Source organism: Mus caroli, chromosome 11 (genome assembly GCF_900094665.2).
Source record: "Mus caroli chromosome 11, CAROLI_EIJ_v1.1, whole genome shotgun sequence".
Taxonomy (NCBI): Eukaryota; Metazoa; Chordata; class Mammalia; order Rodentia; family Muridae; genus Mus; species Mus caroli.
In genome coordinates this window covers 69,227,447-69,245,484 of record NC_034580.1, presented here as the reverse complement: position 1 = coordinate 69,245,484, position 18,038 = coordinate 69,227,447, and the positions used below count along the sequence as shown (strand labels likewise).

Sequence of the window (18,038 nt, the reverse complement as noted above, 5' to 3'; positions counted from 1 at the left end):
AGTCTCCCACTATTATTGTGTGAGGTGCAATGTGTGCTTTGAGCTTTACTAAAGTTTCTTTAATGAATGTGGCTGCCCTTGTATTTGGAGCATACATATTGAGAATTGAGAGTTCACTTTGGTAGATTTTACCTTTGATGAGTATGAAGCGCCTCTCCTTGTCTTTTTTGATAACTTTGGGTTTGAAGTCGATTTTATTCGATATTAGAATGGCTACTCCATCTTGTTTCTTTGGACCATTTGTTTGGAAAATTGTTTTCCAGACTTTTACTCTGAGTTAGTGTCTGTCCTTTTCCCTGAGATGTGTTTCCTGTAAGCAACAAAATGTTGGGTCCTGTTTTTGTAGCCAGTCTATTAGTCTATGTCTTTTTATTGGGGAAATTGAGTCCATTGATGTTAAGAGAAATTAAAAAAAGTAATTGTTGCTTCCTGTTATTTTTGTTGTTAAAGTTGAGATTCTGTTCTTGCAGCTGTCTTCTTTTAGGTTTGTTGAAGGATTACTTTCTTGCTTTTTCTAGGGTGTAGTTTCCTTGTGTTGGTGTTTTCCCTTTATTATCCTTTGAAGGGCTGGATTTATGGAAAGATATTGTGTGAATTTAGTTTCATCATGGAATACTTTGGTTTCTCCATCTATGGTAATTGAGAGTTTTGCTGGGTATAGTAGCCTGGACTGGCATTTGTATTCTGTTAAGTTCTGCATAACATCTGTCCAGGATGTTCTGGCTTTCACAGTCTCTGGTTGGAGTTCTGGTTTAATTCTAATAGGCCTGCCTTTATATGTTACTTGACCTTTTTCCCTTACTGCTTTTAATATTCTGTCTTTATTTAGTGCATTTGTTGTTCTGATTATTATGTGTCAGGAGGGATTTCTTTTCTGGTCCAGTCTATTTGGAGATCTGTAGGCTTCTTGTATGTTCATGGGCATCTCGTTCTTTAGGTTTGGGAAGTTTTGTTCTATAATTTTGTTGAAGATATTTTCTGGCCCTTTAAGTTGAAAATCTTCATTCTCATCTACTCCTATTATCCATAGGTTTTGGTCTTCTCATTGTTTCCTGGACTTCCTGGATGTTTGGAGTCAGGATCTTTTTGCATTTTTCATTTTCTTTGATTGTTGTGCCCATTTTCTTTATGGAATCTTCTGCACCTGAGATTCTCTCTTCTATCTCTTGTATTCTCTTGCTGATGCTTGCTTCTGTGGTTCCAGATTTCTTTCCTAGGGTTTCTATCTTCAGCGTTGTCTCACTTTGGGTTTTCTTTATTGTTTCTACTTCCCTTGTTAGGTCTTGTATAGTTTTGTTCAATTCCATCACCTGTTTGGTTGTGTTTTCCTGTATTTATTTAAGGACATCTACCTCTTTAGCAGTGTTCTCATGTATTTCTTTATGTGAGTTATTAAAGTCCTTCTTGATGTCCTCTACCACCATCATGAGATATGATTCGAAATCCAAGTCTTGCTTTTCGGGTGTGTTGGGGTATTCAGGACTGGCTGAGGTGGGAGTACTGGGTTCTGATGATGGTGAGTGGTCTTGGTTTCTGTTAGTAACATTCTTACATTTGCAATTTGCCATCTGGTAATCTCTGGAGGCAGTTGTTATAGTTGTCTCTGGTTGGAGCTTGTTCCTCCTGTGTTTCTGTTAACCTCTGTCAGTAGGCCTGAGAGTCTGTCTTTCTCCTGAGTTTCAGTGGTCAGAGTACTCTTTGCAAGCAAGCTCTCCTCTTGCAGGGAAGGTGCACAGATATCGGGCATTCGGACCTGCCTCTTGGCTGAAGATGAAGGCCCAAAACTGGGCCTGTTCCAGAAGCTGTGTTGCTTCTGCCAGTCCCAGAAGTTGTGTAGCTTCTGTAGTCTACATTCTCACCTTTGCAGACTAGTTTCTGAGGGATCCGGGACCCAAGATGGCTCCCCCAGGTGCCTTGATTTTTATTCTTAAGTTTTAAATATTTCAAATTAATTAACTTGATCTAGTTAATTTATATTATATAATGTATATATTCTATTATATATGATAAAACTATTAATCAAATGATAATAAAACAAAATTATTTAATAAATCCACTTTACCCTCTTCCATAGTGCTCCACAGACTTTTGGAATTATGAATCCTGAAAGATACAGTTTGCCATGAGAAAAGATTCAAAAAGGACTGTCACACATATCTCAAAACTGAGAACAGATTCTGAAAACTGTCAGACAGTACCATCATTGTGAGAACTTTAAAGAGTGTACAGACGTAAACATAAATGATTCAGGTCATCCACTCAGTATCCTCCTGATGTAGTCAGGAACTGTGTAAACACAAGTACGAATCTGTTCTTAGCAGAACAACACAATATTTTTGTAAGTGGAAAGAGTTTCCTTTAAAATGATGACAAACGGTAGAGTGAATACATAGACTACCACCTAGTCTTTTTCACCACCATCATTGCTCTGTGTTGTGTATAACTACATGTGCTACACTCTTTGGGGCATGGGGGAAATGTGTTTGTAATTACAATAAAACACAAGGTCAAAAGAGGGTAAGAATCACTGTGGAAGAGAGGATGGAAAGAGTGTAATGGCCAGAGAACCTGGAGGAACTCTTCAAAACAATGTCTTCTGGATATGACAGGGATGTTACACTCATGAACCTTCAACATCTATAGTTGCTTGTACAAGACCATGCCAGATCCCACCCACAGATTAAGTGCTGTGTGAAATCAGCTGCTGTTAATGAGCAAGAATCAATTTTCTTTATGGAAAGCAACTGTGGTAAGTTGCCAACACCCTACTATTTAATCAACACTCCTTGTGCTTGTGAGGAATATTAGAATCAGGAGGAGATATATATTTGTGAGTACATGTATAAATGTGTATACAATAGATGAAGAGAACATGAATTTGAAAGTGGAATGTGGGGGAACATTAGAGAAATGGAATGGGGGAGGGTAGATATGAGCAAAAAATTGAAGGATGATATTCTTCAAAATCTTCATTTTCTTTGGGACATTTACAACAAGTACTTCAAAAACAACAACAAAAACAAAAAAAGTCTTCAGCTCCAGAATAATTGTCCCCATAGAAACAGTTGTCTTATATGCCATCTGTCATTGACTAAACCATCATTCTGAGGCACGTGTTATAAAATAAATGAACAAAGAAGCCATTCATAAAAAATCAAATTCTAAAGAGTCATTTTCACTTTCCTCATATCTGAGAAATTTGAGGAGAGTGTCAGGGAGTGGAGTGTGACAAAGCACACAAGGGGTTCAGAAAGAGACAATCGAGGTAGACATTTCTGAAAGATCCTCAGCAGAGCAGATTGAGGACATCTTCACTTTCTCTGCAGAAGTCCCTGGGCCCAGGAGAAGGAGACTTTGCCCTTGAGAATTCTGACCAGTGCTCCCTTCATGTCTTTGTTTCGAAGGCTGTAAATGAAGGGGTTCAGCAGGGGAGTCAACACTGTATACATGACAACAGCTGCTGTGTCCTCTACCACTGAGTTAGAGGAAGAGGATGAGGGACATAGATAAGCCCTTATCACAGTCCCAAAGAACAGGGCCACCACAGAAATGTGGGACCCACAGGTAGAAAAGGCCTTACGCCTTCCTTGGGCAGAAGGGAGCCTGANGATGGCTGAAACAATGCGGATATAAGACACAAGGATGAGCAAAAGTGGGATTAAGATGACTGCACCTCCCAAGAAGAGAAGCACAAGCTCATTGATCCGGGTTTCAGAGCAAGCGATCTTCATTAGGGGTCCCAGGTCACAGAAGAAGTCTGGAATGACCTTCTGAGAGCAGAAGGAGAGCCGGAATATGAGGAAGGTGTGTGTCATGGCNACAANGGTTGTAAGGGTCCAACAGACTGTCACTAAGAGTGAGCAGCGCTGGAAGCTCATGATCATCCTATAGTGGAGAGGGTGGCAAATAGCCACAAAGCGGTCATAGGTCATTGTGGCCAGGAGGAAGATGTCCATGTCTCCAAAAGTCAAGAAAAAATAGAGCTGGACCAGGCATCCTGCATAGGAGATGGTCCTGCTTTGGGTGCGGATGTTCACTAGGGCCTTAGGCACTATGGTGGAGACAAGGAGTATGTCATCACAGGACAGGCTGGCAAGGAAGAAGTACATGGGTGTGTGGAGTCGTACATCAGTGCTAATGGCCAGGACAATGAGCAGATTCCCTGCTACAGTGACCAGGTACATCCCCAGGAAGATCAGGAAGAGGATGTGTTGCTGCTGTGGCTGATCTGACAGTCCCCAGAGGAGGAACTCAAAGGTGCTGGTCTGGTTTCCTCTTGCCATGAGCACAGAAGTCAATAAGGAAAGTTTTGTGTTAGCTTTCTGAGACGTTTCACTCTAGTCGCGTACTCAGCAAACCTTTCCCTGATCTCTAGAAAAAATGACAGTGTTTGTATCATAACCATCTGGCATATGCATAGGAACTTCATGTAGCCTGCTGAAGGTACTCTTCCAGAATGTTCTGCAAGATGTAAATGACGACCATTCAATAGTCTTCTTGCACACTGTTCTGCTTTTTATTTGGCTAACGTGTCTCTAGTTGTACTATAGGTTTACTTAGCTATGCTCTGAAGATCAAGGAAGATTTGTTCAGTCATTTTCATATATTTTATAGCAACTAAATGCCAACTCCTCTCTTGGTTCAGTGCCAAATAACTTACTCAGTAATAATGTTTACCCAGACAACTTTTCAATCTCAAGAGATGGACATAACTACCTACATCTAAATCTTAGATCATTTGATTCAGTCTGCCATACCTACACAAAGCATTCTTGGATCTATGAGCAGCACTGTTCTGATCCATTAGTGTCACAAATGTAATATTCTGAAGAAAACAGTTCATGTTTCCCAGTCTTCTAGAAGCCATGTTTCTAGTAGATAAGAAATCTACTTAGAGAAAACCTGTGATATTTAGACTATACTTCAAAGCTTCAGTGGAATGGGAAAAAAGAAGATCAAAACCTCTCTTGTCTAGAATTGCAAAGCTGTACAGGAGTTTAGCACTTGTCATTCTAGCTTACAGAGGTCGAGTTAGAAAGAGGAGTAGTTAATAGTTAACCTGTATTACATAGTGAATTTGAGTCTATTCTGGGCTTCATGAGAGCTCATTTAAAAAATGAAAAGAAAGGAAATGCTAAGTGGAACAATAAACCATGTAGATAAATGAATGGACTGTTCTTTCACAGGGAATGGCTATCAGTCCAATCATTTGTCTGGAGGCTGTAGCCACTGCATTAAAACCCTATTTAGACAAAGGACTATCCTTGTATCTATAGATACCTTGTATCTATCATTATATGGATGATATTTTGTTTGGTAAGACTCTTCTACCTTGCCCTCTGAACTTAAGGACCAGCTAATGCCCTCCCTATCTGCCCTAGGATTCAAAATATCCCCTCACAAAATCCAACTTATTCCACCCATTGCATTTTTAGGAACAGAGATATCCTTACTTCAATATGTCCCTTCAATCCCACCCTTTCCTTCCCTCAAAAATTAACTCTCGCCTCCCTCCAGAGCTTTCTGGGCAACCTCAATTGGCTTTGGCCCTGGCTCCCTCTTCCTACAAGCACCCTTCAACCCCTCTTTAACCTCTTGAAAGGAGACAAAAGTCCCTCTGCCCTGAGAACACTGTCCCCAGAGGCAGTCCAAGCTCTAAATTCTGCCAATGCAGCCCTAAAAGATATGGCTCTTGATAGGTATGACCCAACAAAACCTATACAGATCCTCTTCTTTAACTCTTACCCTACACTTGTGGAGGCCATTTACCAACCTCAGGGGGTACTGGAATGGCTCCACATACCGATGGGTGGTGCACCCCGAATTTTAAATGAGGTAGATGCACTCACCAGCATGATTAAAAAATGGCAGGGATAGAACCCTGCAAACTCTAGGGAAAGAACCTGGCATTCTTGTTATCCCATTTTCCCTCTCTGATATTCAGTGGCTAATCAAAAATCACTCCTGCTTTGATATCAGCTTAATAGGATTCCCAGGACAAAATGACAACCATTACCTTGATGAAAAATGGGCCTCTGCCCTCCCTCTGTTGTGATGGCTGCCTCCATAATTATTCTTAAATGGGGTCATAGCAGGAGCCCCCTCAATCTTTACTGATGGGGGAAATGGGGGAGCTGCAGCAGTAATATACTAGTTCCCTGAAGATGAACCCTCTATCCTCCAATTAAAAGAGCTACCCAGTCACTCCCCCCAATATAAAGAATTATATGCCACCTATCTAGCTCTAAAAGTAGTCAAGGGCCCCCTTAACCTCTTTTAAGACAGTGTATATGCTGTCAATTTGCTCCCTTGGTTGTCAAGATCCTTCATCAAACTAGATGCCAACCCACTTTCCCCTCTACTCATACAGGTCTCCACCCTCCTACAGGAAAGAGACTCCCCCATCTATATCCAGCATGTCCAATCACATAGTCCCCTGCCAGGTCCTATATCTGAGGGAAATGCACTCGCTGACCAAACTGCCTCAACAGGGACATTCATGACCTCCACTGAACAAGCAGATCAATTTCATTCATGCACACACACAAATATAAAGGGGCTTCAGGCCCGCTTTCCCCACATCCCTCATGCTCAACTCTAGAGGACAATAAAGAAATGTTTCTCTTGTGCATCCCTCATTACCACTCCAGCCTTACAGATGATGGGCACCAACCCCTGAGGCCTTAAATCCAAGGTCTTATGGTAAATTGATGTCACCCATATTCCCCAATTCGGTAGACAGAAATATGTTTTTGTCATCATAGATACATACTTGTATTTTATATGGTACATAGCCCAAACAGGTGAAAACTCAAAAAGATTGATTCATTACATGCTCTCCTCCTTTGCCATCATGGGCATTCCTCAACAGATAAAAACTGATAATGGCCTGACCTTCACTAGCTATCAATTCTAAACCTTCTGCACACACTTGGAAATTGCCCATCATATGGGAATTCCCCACAACTCTCAGGGCCAAGGAATAATAGAAAGAACACATCAAACCTTAAAAGCCCAACTCCTAAAACAAAACGCAACTACGTATCCCCCCTAATGTACAGTTAATGATGGCTCTGACTACCCTAAACATATTTTACATCTACAAAAACTCCAAACATCCTCCTATCTCCCTCCATCGGCATACACCAAAATTAGCCACCCCTTCCCCCCATTCTAGTATGATGGTGAGATCCTTTGGATGGAATTTGGAAGGGACCAGACCTCCTCCTTACAACTGGGAGGAGTTTTGCTTGTGTCTTTCCATAGGACCAGCCTAAGCCTATCTGAGTTCCTGCCAGAAATGTTGGACACCACCACTTGGTGAACCAAGAAGATGGCCCGCCTATCACTGGCAGATCAAGGACAGAAGAAGGGGAAGGGGAAGAGGAAGCAGAGGAAACGCCACACCCAGAAGGATAAAAAGATCTCCTGGAAGGACATCCATGACCTGGTGACTGCTGCCCAGGCCATCTGCCCTCCACAAGCCCCCCTCTCCTCTATTCTCTTGGCTGTTTTTTGTTATTCTTCATGCTATCTCTACTGCTGCTCAGCCTCCCCTTAGCCTTCCCAACACCTACCATTGGAGATTTTATGCTAGAGAAACCTACAATGGACACAACAAAATTATAGGGACCCAGGACTGTCCACCAGAAGGATGTCGAGCTCGGATTGAGATCCCCCTATACCCAGATTCCATCTCCACTAAACCCAGCCCTTTTCTCTGCTTTCCTTGCCTAAACACAAGTGAATGTCTCCAGGAGCTCTCCACATATGGAGGTTGCAAATACTGGAGCTGAAGAATGGAATCCACCAGTCATGGTGGCAGAATGTTCACCAACCTTAAAACTCATTTTCAGCTTTCAATCAGCGATCCATGGGATGAATGTTGGCAGACCGGAGTCATGGGTAAACTTTACCCCAATGGCTATGCCAAATACTCAGTTGCTGACCTGCACATCTCTCATGAGCTTGTGTCTGCCTCCAAATCAGTCTTTACTCATGCTAACATTATCCAACAGGAAAATCAGTCTCCGAAGGAGCTGTGAGCTATGCTCTCCTGGCTACAGTACATCCAATATGCAGCTGACCTCCTTTCCTTAACAACCCACCCCAACTCCTCCCAATGTTTTTTCTGTGCTTCTCTTTCCTGACCGTTATTATCAGCTGTTCCAATTAACATTTCCCTTCATGACCTCCATGGAACCCGTACCCACGAGAAAAGCACAGGACATTCCTCTCTTTGCCCTACCCCCCCGCCCCTTTGCATTGTAGGACCCTCCTCAAAATCCCATCTTACATGTGTCCATGGCATCACTATCACCAAATAAGTATGTGTTAACCCTCCTGCCCTCCTCTGGTGCAAAGGCACTACAGGTGCCTGTATTCTCCCCTCCCCCGCTTCAAGGCTCCTGCACCCCCATGATAATTGTCCCCCAGGTTTATCTCTATGAACCCGAAGAACTCACATTGCAGATGGGAGAAAGCCAAAAAAAGAGAAATATCTTCATCCCTCTGTTCATTGGACTAGGCCTTGCTGTCTCTCTGGGTGCAACAGGAACTGCTGGAGCAGCCCTCATCCAAACACAGCATCTGGCCAATGATTTCCAAGACAAGCTTGACCAGGCAGTGGCTTCCACTACAGACAGCCTTGAGTCTCTTAAGTGCCAGATAACCTCCTTAGCAGGAGTTGCTCTCCAAAACCAGAGAGCTCTGGACTTACTGACTGCTTAACTTGCGTTTTGCTGGGGGAGAAATGTTGTTTTTATGTCAATGAATCTGGGCTGGTAGAACAAGATGTACAAATGCTCAAAGAACTCAGGGGGAACCTCTAGGCATGATATACTCTCAACACCCTTACCCCTTGGTACTCTAACCCCTTGGTAGCATGGGTTCTTCCTCTCCTTGGCCCCCTACTAGCCATTGGAGCCTTGCTTCTCTTGGCACCCTGTCTCATTCAGTTTGTAAAGCAGCAGATGAGTAGCATTGCAAAAATCACTACCAGTCAGGTCTTGGTTCAGTATCAAACTGTTCTCGACATAGAAGACAGTTATTCTGGTGACACCTCTCCCTTATAAAAAAGGGGGACCTGTGGGGCAATGGGCTACATGCAGACAGTCTGGTTTTCAGTCAAGGCTAGATCCTGAACTCCCGTACACGGTACTGATACTTAACTTATATGGGACGGAAGGAGTTCTCTCATGTCTCCTGGACCTTGGCTCCTGTCAGAGTTACCGTCCCCACAACCCCCACAGGAGAGGCTTGGCTATCAGACACATGCAAATAAGGTTTTCCCCAAACTCTCAGTCCAAGCCAATGAGTGGTGCCTGCTATCAAACTCTGAATGAACCCCAGAACTGTATATAAAGCCATGCAGGGAATTAAAGGTATGCGAGAACTATTTTTTGTGTGTGAGCCTTTTGCTCCAAGAGCTCTATGTAACACTTGGGAAGAGATCTTCTCTCCTGAAGAGCCACCCGAGATCCTGCCCCACTCCTCATTGGATTGTTGGCTTTTCCTTGGCTCAGCCTGACCGGACTAAGTTCAGAGAGGCTCAGAGTTATTGAGCAACCTAGAAGGCATGGCAGAGACTTTGTCTTCCTGCCTGCACTCACGTCCCTTCACTAAAACCTTCCCACCCGGCCTGGACAGAGATCTCCGTGGAAAACCTCTGGTACCCAGGCCCACAGATAAATATATACATTATCATCATATTTCAATTATACCTATGAACACATTTCACTTCCAATTTCCTACTTAACTTACCAAACATATGCTGCATAAGACTACAGAGGTAGGTCCCTCCTGTATCCATTTCCCGAGACACAGCTCCATTTGCATCTCCAGAGGGCTGCTGTGGCCAGGGCCAGCCAGGTGACTTCTCCAAGTCCCAAACTCCTGCCTGCTGGGTCCCCAGCAAACCCAGTAGTCAAGGTCTGCATTGACACCTTTGCCCTCCATCCTATGTTTCCATGCATATAATCACAGTCCCAGACACCTCCAGCCATCATCGACCACCAGGTGACGCCCCTACTCCAACCCCCTGACTGCCACCCCCTCCGGACAGACCCAGCAGTGGAGAGTTCCTCTTTGCCCTTACTGCACTCCATTTCTAGGGCTACACCTTCACCTACATCTCTGGAGTTCTGCTGGTGCCTAGGAAAAACAGAGTCCTGCACCTATCAAGGAGCACCAGCTCTACCTTCATACCCTGACCCAGGACAACTAGCAGCCTGAAGCTGTCAGGGTATACCAGCTCTGCCTGTATCTGTGGAAGCATAGTACCACCAAGGATAAGTACCTCATATTCTAGGGTAAAAAATTATTATCATAAAAATTTTAACTTCCCTCAATTCAGAATGTGATTAAAATACAATTCCAATTAAATCAGTAGTCTTAATTCTTACGGCGAACTTCAAATAATGAGCCAGTTTCTCACTTAAAAATTCATGTCACTGTCTATATGCTAAGATTATTTTGTTATCTTTCTTCTATTGTCTTTCTAAAAATTATTTATTTCATCTTTTGAGATTTTAATATAATTATATCATTTTCCCCGTCCTCCAAACTCTCCAACAAATCTCTCATTGTTCTGTTTCAGATCTATGGCCTCTTTTTTCATTAATTTTCTCTCTCTGTGTCTCTGACTCTGTTTCTGTCTCTTTCTCTGTCTCTATCTGTCTCTGTCTCTCTTTCACACACACACACACACACACACACACACACACACACACACACACACACATTAACATGTCTATTCTTGTTCTTGTTCAGTTCATGGTTAGGAAGTCATGATGCCTTCTATTTTCTTGATAAAGTCCTATCTCTTGTTCACAACTGTGTATTGTCCGGACTGATAACACAATATATACTTGTAACATGCTGTGTCTGAGAGAAACACAGTAGGCCTCTGGAACATAGGATGCTAATGCAGCTAGAATGTTAGAACTGATGTGTGTACAAGGGAATATGCACACAATGTAGTGCACTCATTGGAGCAGTAATGGACAAGGGCAGAAACAGCTAAGAGCAACAACCAAGCATCTGAACACTAGGGAGAGACATCAGGGTGCTGGGTACCTGTGAGAACAGCTCCTCCATTGGATTATACTACACTGAAAGCCTGGCTCTGCCAGATCTGAGATTTCAGGATCCAAAAATCACCACTCTATCCAGAGGAAGGAGACACTTTTTGTAAAATGAGCTGTTGGCATGACTTTCCTTCACATTATATGAAGGTGTGTCTCTGTATTGCTGTGGGCAGAGAGTTAAGTGCTGGCAGCATTTTGGTATTGTAATTTCTTTGGCCCAACATCAGTTTTTACATGTAAATCTTTGATCTTCAACTACCCAAAAGATGTTTGTATGAGATTATTATATTTAAATATGCAAGGTGCCCTGGTCAAACAGGTCTCAAGGTCAAAGGGCAACTTGTAAGAGATGGATCAGCTGTTTTCCTGCTGCTGATTGGTTCAGACTGGATCATGGCTTTTTATAAAATAAAGAGATGACAGCTGGTGCTGGGGCAGGAAGTGTGGGGGCAGGACTTCCGAGCAGGCAGCTAAGGTGGCAGAGACACAGAGACAGTCACTGGAGAAACAGGCAGATAGACATAGAGAGCTTTAGAGTTGGTGGAATGGATGGAGCTGGAGTCAGGCAGTGAGAGGAACAGGGAGAAACAGACACAATGGTACAGAAATCAGGGTAAGTTTGTAGCTAGCTGAGAGAGTGTGCTAGCAAAAGGCTAACAGCTTTAAACTATATAGATACTTCCATATCTTAGTTAAACTTCAATCTGGCAATATTGAGTTATGTGTTCCTGCCAGCACCTCCAGTTGAGATAATAAGAACAACAGACCCTAATCCAGTGGTTCCCTTTATGGACTCTGATGCCCAAACCCCTAAATCTTAAATCCCCTCAGAGTGATTAGTCAACCTTTCTGTAACCCTGTGCTGAGTGAGGAATTTAAGGTCTGTGAGTAGCCTCAAAGTCACACACCAGAAAACAGCAGAACCTCGGTGTGATCTTTACTCTTTTTGATTCCAAATGGCATACTGTAATGTGAGGTAATTTAGACAGAGAAATAGCCTTTCAGAGCCCATGTTTGGACCCAGAGCATTTCCTCCTGATAGCTATTGTGCAGTGACAGGGTCCTTTTCTTACTGGTGGTTCAACAGATGGTGCTCTGTACCTCCTCAGTTTGTCTTTCAGAGATAGCTAAGTCCAGGTGATCCAGCGACCTGCCCCCTGTTTTTCTCACAATAGTCCCATCTTTATTGTGTCTGCTCTGTTAGCCAAATGCAATAGTTTTTAATTCCTTAGCTAGGAAGATTTTTTGCTAACCCTTACCTAGACTTCATGTCTGGATATTGATACTCTTTCTTGTATATGGGATGTCTCTTTAGCAACCTCTATCCCATTTCTTCATTAAATTCCTCTTAGTCCCCAAAGACTCTTAAGCTTTTCCAGAACTGGATAGACAGTCTGAAATTAAATTTCACTCTCTGTATTTTAACACATAATAATTTTTCACAATAATTTAGATTTATCAATGTTTGAAAAACTCAGCTTCATCACCCCATGGAAGACCAAGCCTTTCTCCACCAGTGTGATTCTGCAGTGTCTGAGCTAATGTCAGTAATGAAATGAGGCACAGTACTGCATATGACTCCTGAACCCAGAAGTTATGAATGCTGGACATCCATAGCTCAGTTCCTCCATTCTGCCCTCAGAAACTGGGGCACATGGAAGTGAATGAAACAAAAACCCAGTCACCTTGACTTTATGTGGAAAGTACTGACCAAGGAACCAATAAATTAAAACTCCTTTTCTGTCTGCATTTGTGTTCTATGGGCCAAGTACATACTTGTCTTAATGCAGGCCCTATTATATAGGATCTTTCCCACAGGAAGAAACTTCTCAGGCAAAGCATATACTCTCTCCCCTCCAGAATACTGTCCTTTGTGAATGTGTGCTTTAGGATGAGAGAATGGCACTCACAGTCACCCAGTATTTCCTCCATATGAAGGATAAGATTTCTTTCACTGCCTGTCTTTCTGTCAATAAGGATGACTCTGCCTCATGCCGTGCTCCTTGTTCTCAAAGCCTTCATAGATTTCTCAGTCAGCACTCTATGAGGCCTGTCTTTTGGATCCCCCTCTCTAGAAATGCTTGTAGACTGCACTGACTTCCTTGGAACCCTGCCTTCTGGCTGGAAAGACTTTGAGATGTCTATTGTCTTTCCTTCCAAGCACTGCAGTTGCCAGGTCTTGGTTGCACTTTCACTGTCCAGTGATCTTATCTGTCCTCCTCTCCTTGCTCTTTGGAGCTGGATAACAAACATATTTACATTAAGGATTTTGTCCCACCACAATTTTGAGCTCACCACATTGCCTGTGTCTGTCTCAGCCACCATCACAATGACCTGGTGCCTCTTCTTTCATCCTCTATGTTGATTGATATAACCTGAGATTTTCCCTGAGACTCTGAGGCTGTTTCTGTTTCAAGTGGAGTCTAATAAGATCACAGCCAGGTTCCTTCTTTGGTAGCTATGGAAATCCTACACATGTCATGTATCAGGACTGCAGAGTGAACTGTTTCTCAACATCAGAACCCTGGTAAAACTCGAGTGTTCCAGGCTTGGGCTACCAGAGGACTTACCTATCTATTTCCCAGAAGAGTCAATGTGAGATTGTATCTCTTATGGGATTTTGGAGCTTAGCAATTGTCCTAGGCCCCACATATTCCCTCAGGAGCAATTTATTCCAAAGGAGAAGGACATGGTCCACTAGCATTGGATTTCTTCCAAGAAAATTCATTAACTGTCTTTTTCTTGGCGTGTTTTAGAGAAAGCTCCTCTATTCAACCAAATAAAATCTTTGTCCTTTGACATTATACACAACCCTGTTTACTGTTTAATGAATTTCTGTTAAAATATGTTATTGTGTATGGTTTGCAAGATTATATATGTATATTATATATGTATATATATATACACACACATAATATACACACAGACACACACACATATAGTATGTATAGGTTAAGTGTTTATTTATATAAGCACAAATACATACATACATACATACATACATACATACACACAGAGACCCACACAGATACACACAGACACAGACACACAGACACAGACACACACACACACACACACACACCATACACACACCACACACACACATGTCGTGGTCTGTGGGACAGTTGAACAGGGTCTGAGGAACCACCTGTGGACAGATTCAGGGCCAAGAATCACAAACATCACACATACAGCAAGTCTGATTGATCAAGCTGAAAAATTTTATTTTTTCCAGGCAGGTTTTATACCCATAGAAACAGGATAAGGGGAGAGGGATGACACAAAAATCACTTAGTTTCTGGGAGAACACACCTGTTTTCCAAAGCAGGATATTGGCTAGGTAAAGAGTTCAGTTGGAGGAACAGAACAGAGTGTGTTGCTAGGTACCTGTCCACAAGATCTATAGCTATTTGTTCTTAACTGGGAGTAGTACTTTCCCACAGAGGCCTCAACTTTTCCCACAGAAAACTCAACTAAGCTACTAATTTTCTACTAAGGCCAAGACTTTATAAGTAAGCGCTTATGGATGACAAGGCAGTTAACATTCACACTGGGTTGCTCCATATATATACATATATATATTCATTAACATCCTCTCTGTGGTGTGGATTTTTTCCTCAGCCTTTGAAGTTGGTCACTTCAGTAATGGGTTAGTGCTGTTAGAAGTAAGAGAATAAGGCTCCAAGATTGGTGGGAACAGACTAAGAGACAAGCTATATTGTCGAGTTCTAATTGGCTGAGTCGTGGAACAACAAAAGAGTGGTACTAATGGATCATAAGTAAGTGAATAAAATAAAAATAAGTATGCCACACTGGTATATGTGGATGAGTGAGTAGATGGATAGATAGATGAATGAATGAGGAGAGGAGAAGGTAAGGAATGAAATAGAAAGACAAAGCAAGAAAGAATGCTCATTCTTAGGATACAATTCAACTAGTAAAATTTAAAATTGAAAAAGCAATAGTGGTGAAATACCATAGCAATTTTTCAAGCTAATTATAGTGAGAACAGAAAAGTAGAATCTATTGATACACATTTCTCTATATGTCACCCTTCTCAAATGATCAAAACTATATGCCTACACTTGAAGAAATCACATGTCTTCCAATATGATGTATTACAAAAAAAAAAGTAGCTCATGTATATTCCTGGCCAAATCCCTAAACCTAGTGATAACATAGTGACCAAAATCCATAAAACACATTGTAGAATGATGTATACAAGATGCTGGTCTAGGAGTTTCAGTCTTTGCTCCCCAATAACAACAATGATCTAACACTGGGAGAAATTATGCTTACACACATTCCTTCTGTTGTCTGGTGTAGACAGCCTGTGGTACTTTTTGTGTGTAGTGTATGGACTTTACTCCAAAAGCAGCCCTGTTGGGGCATGGCTTTGTGCCTTGCATATTCAGGTGCTGATTACTGTGTCCAGAGATCTGGATACAGGCTGGACATTGGCATTGTGAAGTGTCTCCTGTCTTAATGTTGTATAAAATTTGTTTTAATTCACCTCTGATTTGTTAATCAAGAGCTTATCAGTCAATATATGGGTAGGAGAGAATAAGGAAGGACTTCTGATCCCAGTAAGAGGGTCTCTGGCAGGGATCAGAGAAAGTAGCATGAACATGTGGTCCTGAAAACATCATCATGGGAGGACACTGATGGAGCAGGACAAGATAAGATGTCAGGTAGAGTAGGCCAGGCCAGCATTGTTAGGTTAAAATAGCTCAGTATCTGGCCAGTTATAGTGGAGGAAGATTTTTAATAAAAATACCAGGTTTCTTTAAGAGCAATGGTAGACATAAGAATCCTCATACATTTATACAGCCAGTATCTCCCATTGAAATGAAGGGTAATGGGAGACAGACACCATGACCAAGGCAAGACTTTTTTTTTTTATTAGATATTTTTTTATATGCATTTCAGATTTCAAATGCTATCCTGAATGTTCCCTATAGGCAAGTCTTATAAAAAACAACATTTAATTGGGGATAGCTTACAGATTCAGAGGTCCAGTCCATCATCACCAAGGCAGGATCATGGCAGTATACAGGCAGGCATGTCTCGGGCAGAGCTGAGAGTTCTACTTCTTCATCCAAAGGTTGACATCCAGGCAACTAGGGTGAGGATCTTAAGTCCACACCCACAGTGACACCTACTCCAACCAGGTCACACCTATTCCAACAAGGCCACACCTCCAAATGGTGTCACTTCCTGGTCCAAGAATATACAAACCATTACAATTAGTGTTCACAGATAAATCACCATCTGTACCACTGATCAACAGGGATTTCTCCAAATATGTGACTGAATTTTTACAGACTCATGTGTAGAGGGAGTCACTTGTTAAATGGGGGAATTGGCAACCTATAGATAATAATCACACTAATGGTTCTGGGGTCATGTCTGATTTCATGTTAAAGGAGCCATGAGAGAAGAAAACGAGTCTTCTACCACAGATTCCCCTCTCCTGGGAGTTACAAGGCAGCGGGAGCAGGAATATTTCTTCTTTATCCTCTTCCTGTTCCTTTACCCATCACAGTGATTGAGAATATGCTCATCATCAGAGCCATTCACTCGGACACTTGCCTGCATAACACCATGTACCTTTTCCTGGCCAACCGCTCCCTTGTTGACCTCTTCTTCTCTGTAACTATCCCCAAGATGCTGGCCAATCATCTCCTGGGTAGAAAGGCCATCTCCTTTGGGGGAGGGATGTATGACACAGATGTACTTCATGATAACACTGGGAAACACAGACAGTTGTATACTAGCTGCAATGGCATATGACCGAGCTGTGGCTATCAGTTGCCTGCTTCATTATGAAACAATTATGAGTCCACGACCTTGTGTCTTGCTGGTTGCTGGGTCCTGGGTGATTGCAAATGCCAATGCACTGCCCCACACCCTACTCACAGCTAGATTGTCCTTCTGTGGCAATAAGGATGTGGCCAACTTCTACTATGACATTATATCTTTGCTCCAGATGTCCTGCTCTGGATATCTGCTTCAATATGAAGATGATGTACCTTGGGGTAGGGGTCTTCTCTGTGCTACTGCTGTGCATCATCATCTCCTATGTCCAGGTCTTTTCCACAGTCTGTGGGTTCCATCTACCAAGGGCCTCCTCAAGGACTTGTCCACTTGTGGCTCTCATCTGACAGTGATGTTTTTGTATTATGGAACAGTCATGGTCATGTATTTCCAGCACCTGACCAGTTACAGTCTGAAGCACACACTAATAATTGTGATGTACACGGCAGTGACTCCAATGCTGAACCCTTTCATTTACAGCCTGAGGAACCGGGACATGAAGGCTGCTCTGAAGAAACTCTTCCACTACCCCTCTTCCTCTTCCTCCATCATGTGAGACCATGCACATATGACACTGTGGTTCCAAGTCAGAAGCACTAGGAAACTCAGCTTCAATGTCACCCCTGCAAGGAGCTGCTTGCCATCTTTCCAGCTTGAAATCCTTTCCCTTGAGAACCTTTTGTTCCCTTGGGCAGAGTGCAGCACACAGCCCTGGATTCAGTTACCACAGGCAGACTGACAAGGAGAGTGAAGTTGGGTGTCTAAGTGTTGACTTCATCATGTGGAAAATTGGACTGATATCTGTTTTACCCATGTCACCGGATGTGTTCACAGTAGCTCATGCTTTAAAGACTAGATTACTGTTTGTATGAGCATTTTATTTACTGTGTTTGATCACTCTGCTAGGCTTATAAGCATGTATGGGTAAGGCTCATGTGACTACATATTGCATTTCTCTTCAATTTTGGACATAATTGCATTTATTATGTGTATCAATAACACTTAATAAATGTGAAAAAAGTGGATGAAAATACTAGTTTGTGATTATAGCTAGAGATAACTAGACCAGGCATTATTTACCTATCTGAATAAATCTTTGAATAACCTAACCTAGGTAAGTGTTTTTCTACCTAC

At 42.3% G+C, this 18,038-nt stretch overlaps 1 protein-coding gene and 1 pseudogene across 1 annotated transcript; one reads left to right on the top strand and one right to left on the bottom strand.

Moving 5' to 3' along the window:
- Positions 1-3,235: 3,235 nt before the first annotated feature.
- Positions 3,236-13,638, bottom strand: LOC110306067 (olfactory receptor 1P1-like). Its single transcript, XM_021178257.2, has 2 exons — positions 13,383-13,638; positions 3,236-4,371 (listed from the first exon to the last, which is right to left on the bottom strand). The coding sequence occupies exon 2, from the start codon at positions 4,281-4,283 to the stop codon at positions 3,312-3,314; it is 972 nt and encodes a 323-aa protein (XP_021033916.1). The 5' UTR covers positions 4,284-4,371; positions 13,383-13,638; the 3' UTR covers positions 3,236-3,311.
- A 2,880-nt stretch (positions 13,639-16,518) lies between these two features.
- Positions 16,519-17,460, top strand: LOC110306281 (annotated as a pseudogene).
- Positions 17,461-18,038: the final 578 nt, after the last annotated feature.